The sequence below is a fragment of the Silene latifolia genome, chromosome 3, assembly GCF_048544455.1.
Source record: "Silene latifolia isolate original U9 population chromosome 3, ASM4854445v1, whole genome shotgun sequence".
Lineage (NCBI taxonomy): Eukaryota > Viridiplantae > Streptophyta > Magnoliopsida > Caryophyllales > Caryophyllaceae > Silene > Silene latifolia.
This window is the reverse complement of record NC_133528.1, coordinates 814,911-830,930: the sequence shown is the minus strand read 5'-3', so window position 1 is coordinate 830,930 and position 16,020 is coordinate 814,911. Positions and strand designations below refer to the sequence as shown.

Sequence of the window (16,020 nt, the reverse complement as noted above, 5' to 3'; positions counted from 1 at the left end):
AAATTTAAGACGGAATAGTAGCCCTCTTAAGCAAAACTTAATGAAAAAAGCATTAGTTGAGACAGTTGGTTACTCTCTAATTTGTGTATGCTTGCTTTTGTTTTGTCTCTTTTCTTCAACCATTATCACTCTTCTACTTCTCTTCTTCACTCTCTTTCCTTCATCCCTTTTTCCCCCAATTTCATTCCCTTTCCTTTACTCTTTTCCCTTCTCAAAACCCTAATTTCCGCAATTAATCCTTTCTATTTCCTCTTCATCTCCGATCTCCCGCATTTCGAACCGAGTCCACTCAATGGATGACTCGCCCGTCGATTTATAACTCGTATTGTAAACTATATACTATACACATAATTATACATATATGTTATTATTGTAATTTGTAATTAGTGGAGTATTGTAATTAATTTGGTTAATTTTGAGTTAATAAGAAGCTACTGATGCTTAACAATGGCGGCTTTTGAACGTCCTAGACATGGTCCATCCAATACGGTGCCGTTTTTGTTACTTTACTTTTACTATTGCCTGCATTTAAATTTAATTTTAATTGTTGTTGTTAATTTTGTTTATTGTTTGATTTTACGGTGTTGATTGATTGCTGCATTGATGTATTGTGACTGTTTATTGGTGTTTAAAATGTTGTATTTGAATTATGGTATTTGATGATTTATTGATTGTATTTGGATAAAGTAGAGTGCATTATGGTCTGATTAAATGAGTGATAATCGCGGTTGTTGGAGGAATTGCATAGGTTATGGGTGAAGGATTTGAGGTTATAGGAATTAGGAGAGGGAGATTAGTAGTTGGACAATGAATTATTCATAATCCTAATTGAATTAGTCGTAGTGTATTATGACTGTTGTTATTGTTTAAAATGTTGCATATAATTATAGTATTTGATATATTAGTTTTGGGTAATTGATTGTATATGGATAAAGTAGAGTTTGTTATGGTGTGATAAAATGAGCGATAATCGCGTTTGTTGGATAGAAATATACAGGTTTATGGGTGAATGATTCGAGGTTAGAGGTTATAGTACTTGATGTTTTATTAGTTTTGGTGAATTGATTGTGTTTGGATAAAGTAGAGTGTGTTATGGGGATCAAATGAGTGATAATCGCGGTTGTTGGAAGGAAATGTGTAGGTTTATTGGTGAATGATTTGAGGTTAGAGGCTATGGTATTTGATGATTTCTTAGTTTTGGTTAATTGATTGTATTTGGATAAAGTAGAGTGTGTTATGGTGTGATCAAATGAGTGATAGTCGCGATTGTTGGAAGGAAATGCTTGGGTTTATGGGTGAACAATTTGAGGTTCGAGGTTATTGTATTTGATGATTTCTTAGTTTTGTTAAATTGGTTGGATAATGTAGATTGTGTAGTGGTGATCGAATGAGTGATAATCGCGGTTGTTGAAGGAAATTCATAGGTTTATAGGTGAAGAATTCGAGGTTATGAGTTATTAATAATCGTAATTGAATTACTCGTAGTGTTGTCAACAATTGTTTAGTTTCGTATGAAAGAAGAGACTGCAGCGTATTGTTATGAAACGATTTTAGGGTTGTTAAGCTATAGGATTATGGATGTTATGTACAGATTAGGGCTGTTATGCTATAGGATTATGAATGCTGCTGCAAAATCAGAGTAGAGTAGGAATCTGCAGCCCTGTTTCGGTTAGGTAATCGTTTAGATGTTTATTCCCCCTTGAGAAGAACCATATTGATTACCATGTTTATGCTTACTATTCCCTCCGTCCTAGTCATTTGTTTACCTTTTATATTCTTTGTGAGGGCTATTTAATCAAAAACAAACACAAAGGTTAACAAATGACTGAGACAAAGGGAGTAGTATTTAGTGGGAATTGCCCGGGCTTCATTTTTTGTATAGCAGTGGACAATCATGAGTATTACACACGGCATGTCTGCGGGTTAAGTAAGATTGGCATCGTGTTGTTGATGGATGTTTTGTCCATAGAAGTTCAAGTTCATGATTAACTGTGATTGATCGCTAGCTAGGACTCATAGGCTAATTGAACGCAGCTTAAGAAATACTCCACTTTTCATTGTTTGGGCATTATTCTGTGTGGTGACAACAATCACAACATATATAAAAATGCTTAAACTATCAATAAAAAATGATTTAGTGTGAAGTGTATGGACTATCTATGATTTTCCAGTTTTCATTGTTTTACTGCCGACAATTCATGGTAGTCGATTCCAAATCATTTTGGAACAAAGCGTTTATTGTTTTTGTTGTTTACTTGCATGACCTATATATAATCTGCCTGAATTGTTGTGCACAACACGATTTAACCAGAGGCTCATATCAACTACCTGCATGACCTTTGATGTGGCCTTTCTTCTGCTAATTTAGTTCCATGTTTTATTGTTTTTTCGTGATCCTTTTCCTTAGTACGATTGAAATTTCTGATTAGGGTAATGTGTGTAATACTTCAGGTTTTTAAGAGTGGACCGCTCTTTATCTCATCCAAAGGTTGGTAATTGTCTCTCTCATAAATTTATCATTCTTGCTATTGATCTTCACATCCGTTCAATATCAGAATCAACATCTACATTACCCCAACACCTCTACGAAGGCTTTTGCCATGAGTGGCCTTGCATTTTGATTAGACTCTTGTCTATTAGTGTCACAGTTATATGCTATTTCATATCAAATGAGAAACGCTTCTAGGTTTACCGGTTCTTTTCTATTTAACTTGGGAATTATATTGCTTGGAGACTTTAGGTTTGGTTACTTTTGATTCTGCTCTGATATGTTCTCCTTTGCTGCAGGCTTGGGTTGGAAGTCTTGGAAGAAGCGCTGGTTTATCCTAACACGTACTTCATTAGTGTTTTTTAAAAATGATCCGGTAAGCCTTATTAGGCTCTTAGGCTGCTCTAAATGAATTTAAGCATTGAATCTCATTTACAATAATTTGAACTAACCACATTGATGTTCTATGCGATTAATGGTTATGCATATTTGTTGTTTTGTAGAGTGCCCTTCCTCAGAGAGGCGGAGAAGTGAATCTGACCTTAGGCGGCATTGATTTAAATAACTCTGGAAGGTAGGTTATTGTTTCCGTAGATTCCTTTGTTTACCAGTGTGTTACTGTTGCCTTCTCTGAAGATTTCAATTTCAGTGTTGTTGTGAGAGAGGACAAGAAGCTGTTGACAGTGCTTTTTCCAGATGGACGTGATGGCCGAGCTTTCACACTGAAGGTACTTCCAGACAGTTTGTTATCTGTTTGATGATTGATAGTTGATGGAATGATTGCACTTTGGCAGTTTTTCTTCTAACAATACTTCCTCCATTCCAATGGGTTCTATACATTTTCCTTTTTTGGTCTTTCCATTCAATTCCATACCTTCCTAATTTGGTTCACTTTTTTACATGTTAAAAGACTATCCTAACCCCAACTTATTTGGAGGCAAAGTTGGAGCCAAATTAGTGGGGCAGCAAAATTGAAGTAATAAAGTAAGTTGTGTAAGGGTAGATAAGTAATTACATATCCCAACCCCACTCACCTAAATACTTGTGCAAAAAGCAAATGTATAGAACCCATTGGAATGGAGGAAGTATATAGACATATAGTTATAGAGATGTCATATACAGGACAAGAGTTTACAAAGAGGTGTTGATATCTGTATTTGTTCATTGGCGTTGTGAACTTTTAGACTGAGACGTCAGAGGACTTGTTTGAATGGAAGACGGCTCTGGAGCAAGCGCTTGCACAGGCACCAAGTGCTGCTCTTGTGATGGGTCATAATGGAATATTTCGTAATGATACAAGTGATGGTATTGATGGATCTTTTAATCAATGTATGTGATTGTTTGTTCACACTTCGTCAAAAAATATATTTATTACATTATTCCTGCTCTAGTTTTTTTCTCCATATTTCCAATGGAGCCAAAGACTCATTACTCTTTGGTTCTGGATTATGATGGAGTAAAGCAAAATGGCTTACTAAAGTGGCTGCGCTTCTTTCTCTTGTAAAGTAGCAGTCCTTCGATGCAGTTCTCGACGCAATTTTCATCTTGGGTCATTCGGAAACAGCCTCTTCGTGTTTCTAACACAAGAGTAAGGCTGCTAACATCCGACCCCTCCTTACCCCGCAATTTGCGGGAGCCATTGAGGCACTGGGGTAATGTTGTTGTTGTTGTTGTTGTTGTTGTATTCCTGCTCTAGTTTGTTCACTTCTTGTTCCTCTTTGTGTGACAATTGTCTTGTTAAGAGTGGAGTTTTGTTTATGTTTTACCTAAGAAGTGACATTCTGATACTTTCAGGGAGGGATAAGCGACCTGTTAAATCGTTGGTAGTTGGCCGACCAATTTTGCTTGCTTTGGAGGATATAGATGGGGGACCATCATTTCTGGAGAAAGCTCTTCGATTTCTTGAGACTTATGGTGAATAGTCATCAGACCCTTCTTTCTTTTATGATTTCCCCCCACTATTATTATTTCATTTCTATTTCTTTTTTGTTTCCGTGGCAATGAAGATTGAACTCCTCTGGATCGTAACACTTCCAGCGAGAGTAGTTTTTACTGTTTGCCTATTCAAGGTTCTTGCATAACTTTATGATGTCCAATGTTTCTGCAGGAATTAAAGTTGAAGGAATTTTACGGCAGGCTGCAGATGTGGAAGAGGTAGAGCGTAGAGTCCAGGATTATGAACAAGGTTCAGATCCAACATTTATTTGCAGTATTTCTTGAGACAACTCTGTGCATGCATATATTTTATTCTCTATACTCAGGTTTCTGTTAATCTCCTTCAAAATCTGGGTATGTTTTTTTAGGTAAAAATGAATTTGATCCTCATGAAGACGCACATGTTGTCGGTGACTGTGTGAAGGTATTTCTTAACTTTCTTTGTTGGTATTTGTTCCCAAGTAATGTGATTTGGCTCATGGTCAACTCATCAATATCTTGTTGGCAGCACGTGCTTCGCGAGCTTCCTTCATCTCCAGTTCCCGCATCTTGTTGTACTGCATTGCTTGAGGCTTACAGTAAGTTCAGAACTTCAGATTGCAGTATCTTAAAAATAGAGGCATTTTCTTATTTATTTTGGTCTAGATTTAAGCATTGAATCCTTCAGGCTGTATCAACTTGTTTTCGCTGCTTTGCTTTAAAATTATTTCAAATGTATATTCGTATGTTGGGCTGCGTGATTGTTTATTTATAAAGTATACCTGCTGTAGGAAGTACATTTCCATTTGTTAGTTACCCTCTTAGATCTTTGGGCAACTTTTATCTGTTAGATATACCTTTCTTCAGTCATCAATAGGCCTGACCGCTTGAAAGTAGATGAAAAATAACACTTCTACAGTTCTACCTCTCCCATTCCCGTCTCTTCCTTTTCCTTTTGGCCATTCTTTTGAGTTTTTATGGCAGTGTTAAGTTCTGAGAATAAAGTCTGCAAACCTTACTTCTGCTGTTGGCTATGTAGCCCAATGAAATATGAATAGCTCCTGCAAGTTGTAATCTCATGTAGCCACATGGTATCCTCAACCTGCTTTGGGGCTTGGATAATTTGATTGGAGATTTGGAGGTGGTTCTTGAGCTGGCCTTTGACTTGGGCATCTTTGATTGTGCTTTTCGTGGTATCGGTTTCTAGTTGCTATATCCGTCTTGTCCTAAGTGCCTTCGTTTTTAAAGCATTGTCCCCTTTGATACCACTATTGGTTTCTAGTTGCTGCTTATTTACAATGTACGCTGGTTTAGTTTATCCTTTATTTTACAAAGTGAGTGAGAGTTTTGAGGTCTGGTATAGATTATCGGGAGGGCACCTTGATAACTCTTTTGCCATCAATTACTCAGTTACCATATTTTTACAGTTCTTCCCATGCTGTAGAGATCTGTTTTGTACGCCTTTGTTACTAATTTAATTAATTCCCTTCTTCATCCTTTCGTCCCTAGATTTCTTTATCTTTGTTATGATATGGTTATTGTGATAGAGTTAGTTTTACATGTTGGAAGTTCAGTACTTTTTTCCCAACTCTATGAATTGGTCAACCAATAAATTGCTGTCTCCTGCTTTGTTGCATCAGAAATTGATCTTAAGGAAGCTCGGGTAAATGCTATACGGTCAGCTATACTTGAGACTTTTCCAGAACCAAACCGGCGATTATTGCAGAGGTACTTTTTCTGTCTGGTCATCCTTATGTGCGCTAAATTCTGATATTGTAACTTTTATGAACTTGTATTCTAAAATTGTTCAGAATGTTAGACTACCATATCCCTGTTTTTTCCCCTTTCTTTTATTCATTCACGTCCCTTGCAGGATTGTGAAAATGATGCACACAATAGCTTCTCATGCCTCCGATAATCGTATGACCCCATCTGCCGTTGCGGCATGCATGGCGCCTTTGCTTCTACGCCCTCTTTTAGCTGGCGAGTGTGAGCTGGATGATGACTTTGATATGAACGGTGATAATTCAGCTCAGCTGCTGGCTGCTGCAAATGCTGCTAATAATGCGCAAGCTATCGTTACGACTCTTCTGGAAGAATATGAGAATATTTTTGATGTAAGTTGCTCTTAATTGTCTTTGTGTGTATTTTCTGTGTGGCTGCTCTCAATTTGTTGAGCTATTGGCCAGTTTCTCAGTTTTTTCGGCACAGTTTTGCTTAGTGAGTTTGTGAATTGTCTTATTTTCAGGATGATAGTTTACAAAGATGCTCAATTTCGGCCGACTCACGGATTGAGAACAGTGATAGTGATGATACAACAGATGAGGAGAATGTAAGTGTCCTAGACAATGGGTATCGTAACACTGCAAACGGATCAGACCATGAAACTGATAATGACCAAGAACGGGTATTGAGTGGTAAACTTAGTGGAAGCAGTGGCTATGCTGGCAGCGACCTGTATGACTATAAGGTTTCTTTCTTTCATTGCCCCTCTTTAACAGGGTACCTGTGCTTTCAAATAATTAATGTTTTTCAGTTTATTTGATCTACAATGATCTACAAGAGAACTATGTAGATTTATTATATGTTTCTTTTTGCTATAATTCAGGTTCAGGCTGTAGGAGATGATGATTCTGATGGATCACGTAGAGGGGATCATGCCTCGTCCGTCAATTCAAAACCTCAATTAGATCTTGAAACATTTAGAGAGTCTAATGGCGAGTTGAGTGAACAAAATACGCCAGTAAAAGCATGCGAAAGCTCAAATAATGTGATTGACAGTCCCGTTGTTACAAACGGAGAATCTTATAGGTCAATGGGGGAGATACTATCATCTCTGGATCCAGGACCACCATTACCTACCTGTGGCCCTGAATCAAGTGTTGGTAAACCTCTCAATAAGCTTGCAGGTTCCAATGTTAAGCGGTCCCCATTTTGGGGAAGAAACCCTGTAAGTTAACTCACCTTGCGCTGCTGTGGTATATTTCTTGCTTCTAGTATACAGACTAGTATACAGATTACAGACTGTTCCTCCTCCTACTATGAATTTCTGCTGCCTACCTTTTGTTCCCTCTGAATCTCCTATCAAACTTTCTATAGGGCTCATATACACTTCATCAATTTGTGTTATCAACCTTTAATTTTTTTTGTTCCGTCACTCTGGCAAGCGATTGTTTGTTCCATTAGGGGGGCGCATGCCATTTCATAACTAGCGGAATCCTGATCAGCTTGGTATAGCTGAGGTTAAAGCTCTTCTTCCGAATGGGAGTTTAGCTAGCACTAATTTGGTTGCTTTATTCTATGTGTGGCTGAACGGTAGTGTATTGTATAAGAGCATGTTGGAAGTAGAACCTATATGCATCGGACATCATTATTATTAGATTAGAGTATTGGTTCTTTTTAGTAGAAGCGTGTACCCCACCTGTCAAAGAGCTTTATCCTTTTGCTTACCACTTTTGATAATTATTTAACCTGCAATGTTTATCTTTAGCTCTTTGAAAATCTCATTGGATGTTTGGAACCTATGAGATATTGTAATGTCCATCAACATTCTGTAGTCTGATTTTGTAGTTCATTTACTCAGAATGTTGTTGAGTTTGTAATTTGTACCATGCAATTTGGTCTGTTATACTTACACTTGGTGGTTTGATCGGTTGCCGTTAATGGCCTTTATGGCCTTTATGTTCAGTTTTTTGTTTGTATTATATGGTAACTTATTAGCTTAGTTAATTGAATACCTTTTTGTTTGCCTTTCAGGTTCGTAAAACACCATCTATGGAGTCAGTTGATTCCTCGGGAGAGGAAGAGTAAGTGCCTTCCTTACCTACCCCCCTGTTCACGCTATAATCAAAGCTCTTGGTTGCCATTCTCTAATTAGGATATGGTTTTGGTTGCAAAATGTTTGAGCTATTTCTTCTTCAATTTTCTCATTAATTTCATCTCTGATGGTTCCTTTTGCCCAACAGACTTACCATCCAGCGTCTTGAAATCACAAAGAATGACTTGCGACACCGAATCGCAAAAGAGGTTAGGGGAAAGTGTCTATTGATACAGATTTACCCACTTTATTTAATATAGGCGACTGATACAATTCTATACTGATTTTGGTAGGCCCGCGGCAATGCAATATTACAAGCTAGCCTGGAAAGAAGAAAACAAGCTCTTCATGAGCGGCGCTTAGCACTTGAACAAGATGTATGTTGTCTACTGTTCCACTTTGCTACTTTGCTGTAGCGTCTCTCTCAATAGGCTGGTTAAATCTATGAAGAAAAGTAAATTAACTTTCTTCAGTTTTTTGAATTCTAATCAGTAAGGGTCTATTTTAGGCAGTTATCATATTTTTCCTACCTTGTTTTATTCAATCTTTCTAAACATTTTGGTCATCCATTGGTTTGTTGAACTGCTTCATCCTTGTCCATCTCTCTCTTCTTTAGCTCATTAGTTATTCAATAGTCATCATCGTCTGGCTGGGTTCGTTTATTGCCTATTACTCTAGACATATGGATTCCTTGATTTATATATTGAAATTTTCAAGCATTTTCTTCTATCATGTCAAATAATGTTATGCTGATGGATGTTCCTTGTGAAGGGAGTGCTAGCTGTTTTCTTATAGAATTTTTCCGTTTCAGGTTCAAAGACTCCAAGAGCAGCTTCAAGCTGAAAGAGATCTTAGAGCTGCTCTGGAAGTTGGTTTAAGCATGTCTTCTGGCCAATTTTCAAGTTCACGTGGTATGGATTCCAAGGTCTGTCTATTCTCGTTGCCCATGGATCTTTGTGGTATTTTTTTCTTTTCTTAATTTTTATTTACTCTCTCTGGGACATACAATAGTCATGATCTGATGATGTGTAGACAAGGGCTGAGCTCGAGGAGATTGCTCTTGCTGAGGCTGATGTTGCCAGACTGAAGCAAAAGGTAGCTGAGCTTCACCATCAACTCAATCAGCAACGGCAACATCAATTTGGCTCAATCTCTGATGCATGCGATAGGTATGGGGGCACTCATTTTCTTTTTTATCTATTTTTTTCCTCTATTGCGGTGGAGGTGAGGATGGGTTGTTTAAGTTATATTGTTGTCCATTGTCTTCATTTGCAAGATGCTTGTGATGTTTATCGGGTTCTACACGCAATAAATGGAAATTCAAGAATTTATAATAGTATATGTCATTGGACATTCCTTAGAATTTTGCCGGGAAGCCATGTGCTTACTCGTGGTGACCATTTGAGACATGCTTTTCCATGCATCCCTTCTATAAAGGAGGCTGATGTAGGGGGTTGGGATTTCTGTGATGCTTGCATGATGATCATAATTTAACTGGAAGTGACCATTTACGAAATAATTGTACTCAAAGCTGATTTGTGTAGCTTATATCTGTCATACTTAATTTCACTTGTATTTTTCCTTGTGGAAAGCCAAAGGTGGAGAGTATCTTACATTCTTACTCAGATCGTTTTTCATTGCAGCAGGAGAATTCTTCAGCAAGATTTTGATAGTACTCTGGCCTTCTGCAATCATGAAAGAAAACAAAGAAATGAGGTAGAAGTCTTTCACTTGATCTTTTATAGTAACTCTTAAATTCATCGCAGCTGCACTTTACACTCTGTCTCACCATTGAGTGCAGAGGAACAGGGGGAGTGGGGTAGTCTACATAATACTCTTGTTGTCAAAGCTTATTTAGTACTCCCTCTGTCCCGGTCATTTGTTGTCTTATTCCATTTTGGGGTGTCTAAGTCAATTGTTGTCCTTTCTATTTTAAGAATGAACTTGATGAGCAATTTGATCATTCACACTCAAATTGGTCCACTTGTCATTTAGTAATTGGCCCCCTTCTTTTTCCTTGCTCTTTGTGCCAAAACCAAAGGACAACAATGACCGGGACAAAGGGAGTATTACTTGCTGGCTTTTTCTCACCTAGGTTACTACTTCTTACGCGATGTATGATGAAAAAGTTATACTCCTTCCGCTCACGTGGATTCTCTACCATTTATTTCCTTAGTGGTTCAAACCAATTCATTACATCTCCACTTCGAGTAGACAAAAACACCCCTCTAAATAAGATGTAGGTTTCATTGTTCACCAATCACCACTGCTCTTACTCCCCATCTACTTGACATATTTACCTTCCCACTTGACATAATTACCTTCTCACTTGCCCCTTCCTTGAATTTATGTTTTACAAATGTTCCGAATCTAAATGAATGGGGTGAGTAGATTTTTTTGTACTGCCAATATAGTAGTGGCTGCTTTATTGCTCTTTGCTCATCTCCAAAAGCAAACACCAACATACTAGGAGGCCCTGAACTTCTTTTTTTGGATTCATATTAGATACTGCATGGCTTATAAAGATAACATAATAAGCTGAACAACCAATGGATTTGATGTAGGATGGATTATTGCTCCCAGAATGGAGTCACATCAAGGGACATATAGGAGCTGGTGGAAGCAACAATAAACAGCCTCGGAAGCAAATCATGGGGTCGACTAACTTGAGTGATTCAAAAAGCACTGAAGCATCTTTGGATGAGTTTTGTGCTGTTGATTCTTCTTCTGTGCCGTCCACTTCCAGGGTAGGAGAGGTAATGCTTCTCTCTTCCGTGTATCCCATAATGCTTTATAATCCATGAATAAACTATTTGTGGGCATTATGACTTGTGATCCAAACATCTTTCATCGTCTATGCTCTGATACCATGTATCCCATAAGCGTTTGTATTATTGGATTGTGTCTCATGACAAATACAAGAACATCATATAAATAGTAGTGAAAATTGTTAATAACCACCTAGTATTTACCGTATTTTACAAATTACCACCAAGTAAAGTTTATTACAACTTACCACCTACATTACACCGTATATATACCATCTACCACCGTATTTCATCCCCTATCAACATTTTACTTAAATCCCGACTAGTTAAGTTAATGTATTATAAAATGACTAAAACACGCTTACTTCAATTCCCTCAAAAGTCAAAACACATACTACCACTAGTACTAGACTACTAGACCTGTTAAACGGGTCAATCAGGCCGGGCCACTTCGGGCCGGGCCGGGCCGGGTTCAGTTTGTAAAAATTTTGGGTTATTTCGGGTTTCAGGTATTTTTCCTTATGTTGGCCGCGTCATTTTCGGGTCAAATGGGTCGCGGATTATTTCGGGTCGGGTCATTTTCGGGTTAATGATTAAGAGAGAAAAAAGTACGTTTTGAATTATTACCTATTTACGTATAATTTAGTCTTGATGATTGATTCCTTATTTTAACGTAAATAATATTAAGTGTGATTTCAAATTAGTCATTTCAAGTCTTTTTGGGTAAACTAATGTCATGTTTAGTCGGGTCATTTTCAGGTTGGGTGGTTTTGGTTCGGGCCATTTTGGGTCGGTCAGTTTCGGGTCGACAAAAACTCGGGTCATGTTCGGGTTGGGCCGGGTCAATTCGGGTTTCGGGTCACATTGAGGTTCTGTAGTTCGGGTCAATTTCGGGTCTGGGGTCAGCCTTTTCGGACCGGGTTGAATTTGCCAAGTCTGACCACTACCACCTAAACTAAAAATAAACATTCATCACCAACATCATAGTTCATCGCGGCCATCAAATTTTTCTGCAAAATACAAACCAAAAATCACTCATTCATACATTATAAAACACAAAAACCCTTGGAAATCATATGTCTCAGAGGCTCTTCGTTTCTCATTTTTCTTCAATCCGTTTCGGCCTCCGTTCCCATCTCCTTGTCTCCAGTGACATGACCTCTAATGACATGGCCTCTAATGACGACCTCTAATTCCAACTGGTCGTATAACAATTAATGAGATACCACTATTATTTTACAGTTCAATAGTTCAATTTTACTCGGTTTTTTTGGAATAATTTTACAGTTCAATTTTTTTTTTCCTCATATCAAGATATAATGACGTGAAATATGAAAAATTAATGAGGTGTTAAGTTAGCATGATTAATAATACAAAAATAAAACTCTATAAATACTGCCCATTCATTGCGCGTGATCTAAACTAGTAAATCAATCTCATCTATCTTCCAATTCATTCTTTTGACATTGTAATACCCAAATTTCCCAAACTTAGCTCCCGTTCTTTCATAATTTTATACATATCAAATCAATCAAATTTCTAGAGCTGTTCATGGGTCCTCCCGTCCATTGAACCCGGCCCACCCCGCCCGTAAAATAAGCGGTTACGAACAAGGCATTTTAAGAAAAATACAAAGGCCCAGCCCACTAACCCGTTCCAAACCCGCTTGTCCGTGGGCCAAAAATTTAACGTTTGTCCGGCCCATGTCCGGCCCAAACCCGCATTTGATCACCTCTACAAATTTCTAATTATCGGAAAAAAATGGGTGTCAAGGGATTCAAAGGGTTGTATAGCCTCGATCGTAACCGGGTGTTCAACCCACCCGCTAGACCTAATCAAGGTCCGTATGCAATTCCAAGGAGAATCCCCCGCTCCCGTCTCTGCCGTCATCCGTCCGGTCCAATCCCCCGACAAAGTTGGGTTGTAGCCTTGTGGGGGTTCGATGTCAGTGGTGATGCAGGATTGACAATCCAACATCGGCAGGAGGTTCGTGGTGACTTATATGGGCTGTGGCCTTGAGGGGGTGGGTGACAGATTAGAGTCAGTGGGTGTTATGTAAGTTGGTTGAGGTGGTTTTGTGGCGGTGAAGAAGGCGGGTCTGTTAGGGAGGACCGGAGTAGAGGAAGGAGGTGGAGTTTGTGGGTGGTGGGGGGAAGGGATGGGGGTATTTTAACCTTTAATTGATTATATTGCTTAGTAACTTAACGAGTCGGTATTTAAGTCAAATGATGATTTGGGAATGAAATAGTGGTAGATGGGATATATACGGGTATAATGTAGGTGGTAAGTTGTAATAAACAAAATACTTGGTGGTAATTTGTAAAATACGGTAAATACTAGGTTGTTATTAACAATTTTCACATAGTAGTGAAAAAATCTTAACCTAACCTTAGTATCTTCTAATATCGGCAACTTAATCTTAATATATTCAACAGTAACCTATTATTATGATATATTGTAATATACCGGTAATATCCTCTAACAATGTTTCTTATTTTTTGAGCAAAACAATTTGGAAGTTTATTTTTCTGGAAGGCCTCTCCCAGGGGGATACTGGCAGTATACTGCTTGTTAATAATCCTCTTTACCATTCAATACCACCAGTAACAACATTACCCTAGTGCTTCAAGGGCTCCCGTAAATGGTGGGGTACGAGGGTCAGAAGTACAAAACCTCAGCCCAGAGGCTGTTTCCGGATTACCCTTATAAATTACATTGAATGACAGTAAACTGAAGTGTAGCCTCTATAGGGAGTCGTGTTTTTTTGTTCCATCATAATCTAAAGCCTAAGAGTCTGTCTCCAGTGGGAAATAGAAACGTCAGACCAACCTGACTTTTTGATTTCATTTCAAACAGTTCCGCTCCAATTTCTTTCCTCGTTACAATTAGTCTCACTATAAACGGATATATCCGTCTAAAGTGAGAAACGGGTCAAATATGCTTAAAGTGGTGACATTTTTGGGCCCCACCATGCAACTTGTTGCTCGTCTTATGCTTAAAGTGGGTGGATATTTGACCCGTTTATAACTATAGACGGATATCTCTCGTCTATAATGAGAATTTGTGTCCTCTTTAAGCTCTATTAAAGAACTAAGGTAACAATTTATAACATAAATTGCAGTAGTCACCTGTACGCGCTGTCTTGCAGGTATTGGAGTTTCCCAAACATCAGTCAATAGCATCATCCACATTAGTAGAATTAACGACCAGGCTCGACTTCTTCAAAGAGCGCCGATCTCAGCTCATGGAACAGCTACACAATCTAGACTTAAACTACGGCGTGGCAACTTCACAAGACTATTTGTACAGACCATCATCACCTTCGTGGAGCTGATTTCATGCCGTAAAATGAACAGAGCTAGCTTGGTGCTTCTTATTTGTACATTCTTCCACTTATTGCATATAGTTCGTATTATTTTGTGTGCTTTATGTAAGTTATTTCTCCCTCTTCTTTCCTCGTTTTCTAGTAAATTTTGTTTGTAGTGCAGTTCGATTGTGAGGTTGCTGATGAGGATTGTTGTATGTATGTCGTTGCTTTGTATCAAAGTCACACATAAAGTGACGAAAAAAAACAATCGAGACGAGATGTATTCAGTACATAATAAGTAGAATGGTTTTGCTTTCTTTTGGCATCCCTGTATCACATGGACAGATTTGTATTCCATACCATAAGGTTTGTATACAGTTATTCAGATGTAATTTTAAGGACATCGGCAAAGATGGTGACGGTCCTGACGGATAACGAAGAAGGGTATGAAAAGCATTTTTAGAAGCAGTTGATGTGATTTCCATGGTCAGAAATACAAGTAGCCATGTGTGTCGGAGGAGTATCGTCGTAAATGTCTTCAAGAATGGTGTTAATCATCTCCACTTGGCCGCGAAAATTTCTCGACTTGATTGATGACTCGATAATGGATTTAAACTCTATGCTGATTAGCTATTGCTTGTAATTGGTAAAGGTTAAAGTATAATCATTTTTGTTTTTAATAAATGGAGCTATGAAGAATTGAAGATGAGAGTTGTTTTCAAGGTTAACAAGTATTGAACGAATCATGGCCCTTGAATGTTTATCAACGTAGATAATTTGACATATTTATACACATTAAGACATACGAGTACTATAAACAAAAGAAACAACTTAATTGAAAACCAATTCGAGATCCTCAATTCTACTTTCGTATCTTACTAAAGATGATTAAATGTAGGCTTGGGTCGAACATAGGTTCACTAATTTTCTGGCCCTATAAACAAGCGAGTTAGAGTGTTTGAGACGGTTTAGTAGGCCAAGCCTTTGTAAATTTCACAAAACACATTGTTGTTACTCTTTACTCACATCATGCATCCTAAAAGTTGTGGTCATTTATCGTAAAACGATAATGTGACATTATAAGAAGCTATTAAAAAATCAAAGTTGGCTAATGTGAATGGTAATGACTCTCATCTCTTAAACCACGTATATAAAGTGTCAACCCATTAAATTGTTTTCAGTACCCCGAATGAGACTGCATCAGCTGTCGGTAAGAGATACTCCTAATCAACGCAAAAAGAAACAAGCTATTAAAAAAAAAAGACAGTATCAACTCCGTAAACCCCATCCCAAAAACTTGCGATGTTGCAAGACTCTATCACCCGTTGACTTTATATACGTGGTTTACAAGTTATCACGTCTACTCAGGTTTTTATGACAAATTGACAATCTAGTACTTTCTCCATTCAACTCCACTCTACCATATTTCCTTTTTCATCCATTCAACTCCACTCTACCACTTTCCATAAAAAGCAAGTAAAATGACCCTTTTATCCTCATGACAAACAATTATTTACACAAAATGCCACTAGTTGGCCCACATAATTACCCACTTTATGGACAAATTAATCATCCATCTAATTTCCCATTGTACTTTTATTACTACTTTATTATTTTCTTAACATTTGTACAAATTGTACTATGGTAGGGTGGAGTTGAATGGAGGAAGTACGTACTAAAGATAGCGATTGTGGTGCTCCGTCATCCATAAAAAAACAAAAGCAGT

At 37.9% G+C, this 16,020-nt stretch overlaps 1 protein-coding gene across 2 annotated transcripts; it reads left to right on the top strand.

Annotated features, from left to right (window-relative positions):
- On the top strand, positions 1-14,619 carry LOC141646625 (rho GTPase-activating protein 7-like). 2 transcript variants are annotated; one of them, XM_074454505.1, is made up of 22 exons: positions 1-489; positions 2,452-2,488; positions 2,788-2,864; positions 2,992-3,062; positions 3,138-3,216; positions 3,673-3,817; positions 4,283-4,402; positions 4,596-4,673; positions 4,792-4,847; positions 4,932-5,001; positions 6,043-6,130; positions 6,276-6,519; positions 6,651-6,872; positions 7,011-7,352; positions 8,159-8,208; positions 8,368-8,428; positions 8,513-8,596; positions 9,031-9,144; positions 9,252-9,388; positions 9,863-9,935; positions 10,784-10,975; positions 14,136-14,619. In XM_074454505.1, the coding sequence occupies exons 1-22, from the start codon at positions 448-450 to the stop codon at positions 14,319-14,321; spliced, it is 2,568 nt and encodes an 855-aa protein (XP_074310606.1). In that variant the 5' UTR covers positions 1-447; the 3' UTR covers positions 14,322-14,619. The 2 variants fall into 2 exon arrangements, with proteins under 2 accessions (XP_074310606.1, XP_074310607.1); XM_074454506.1 differs by having other exon boundaries at positions 68-489; positions 9,866-9,935.
- Positions 14,620-16,020: the final 1,401 nt, after the last annotated feature.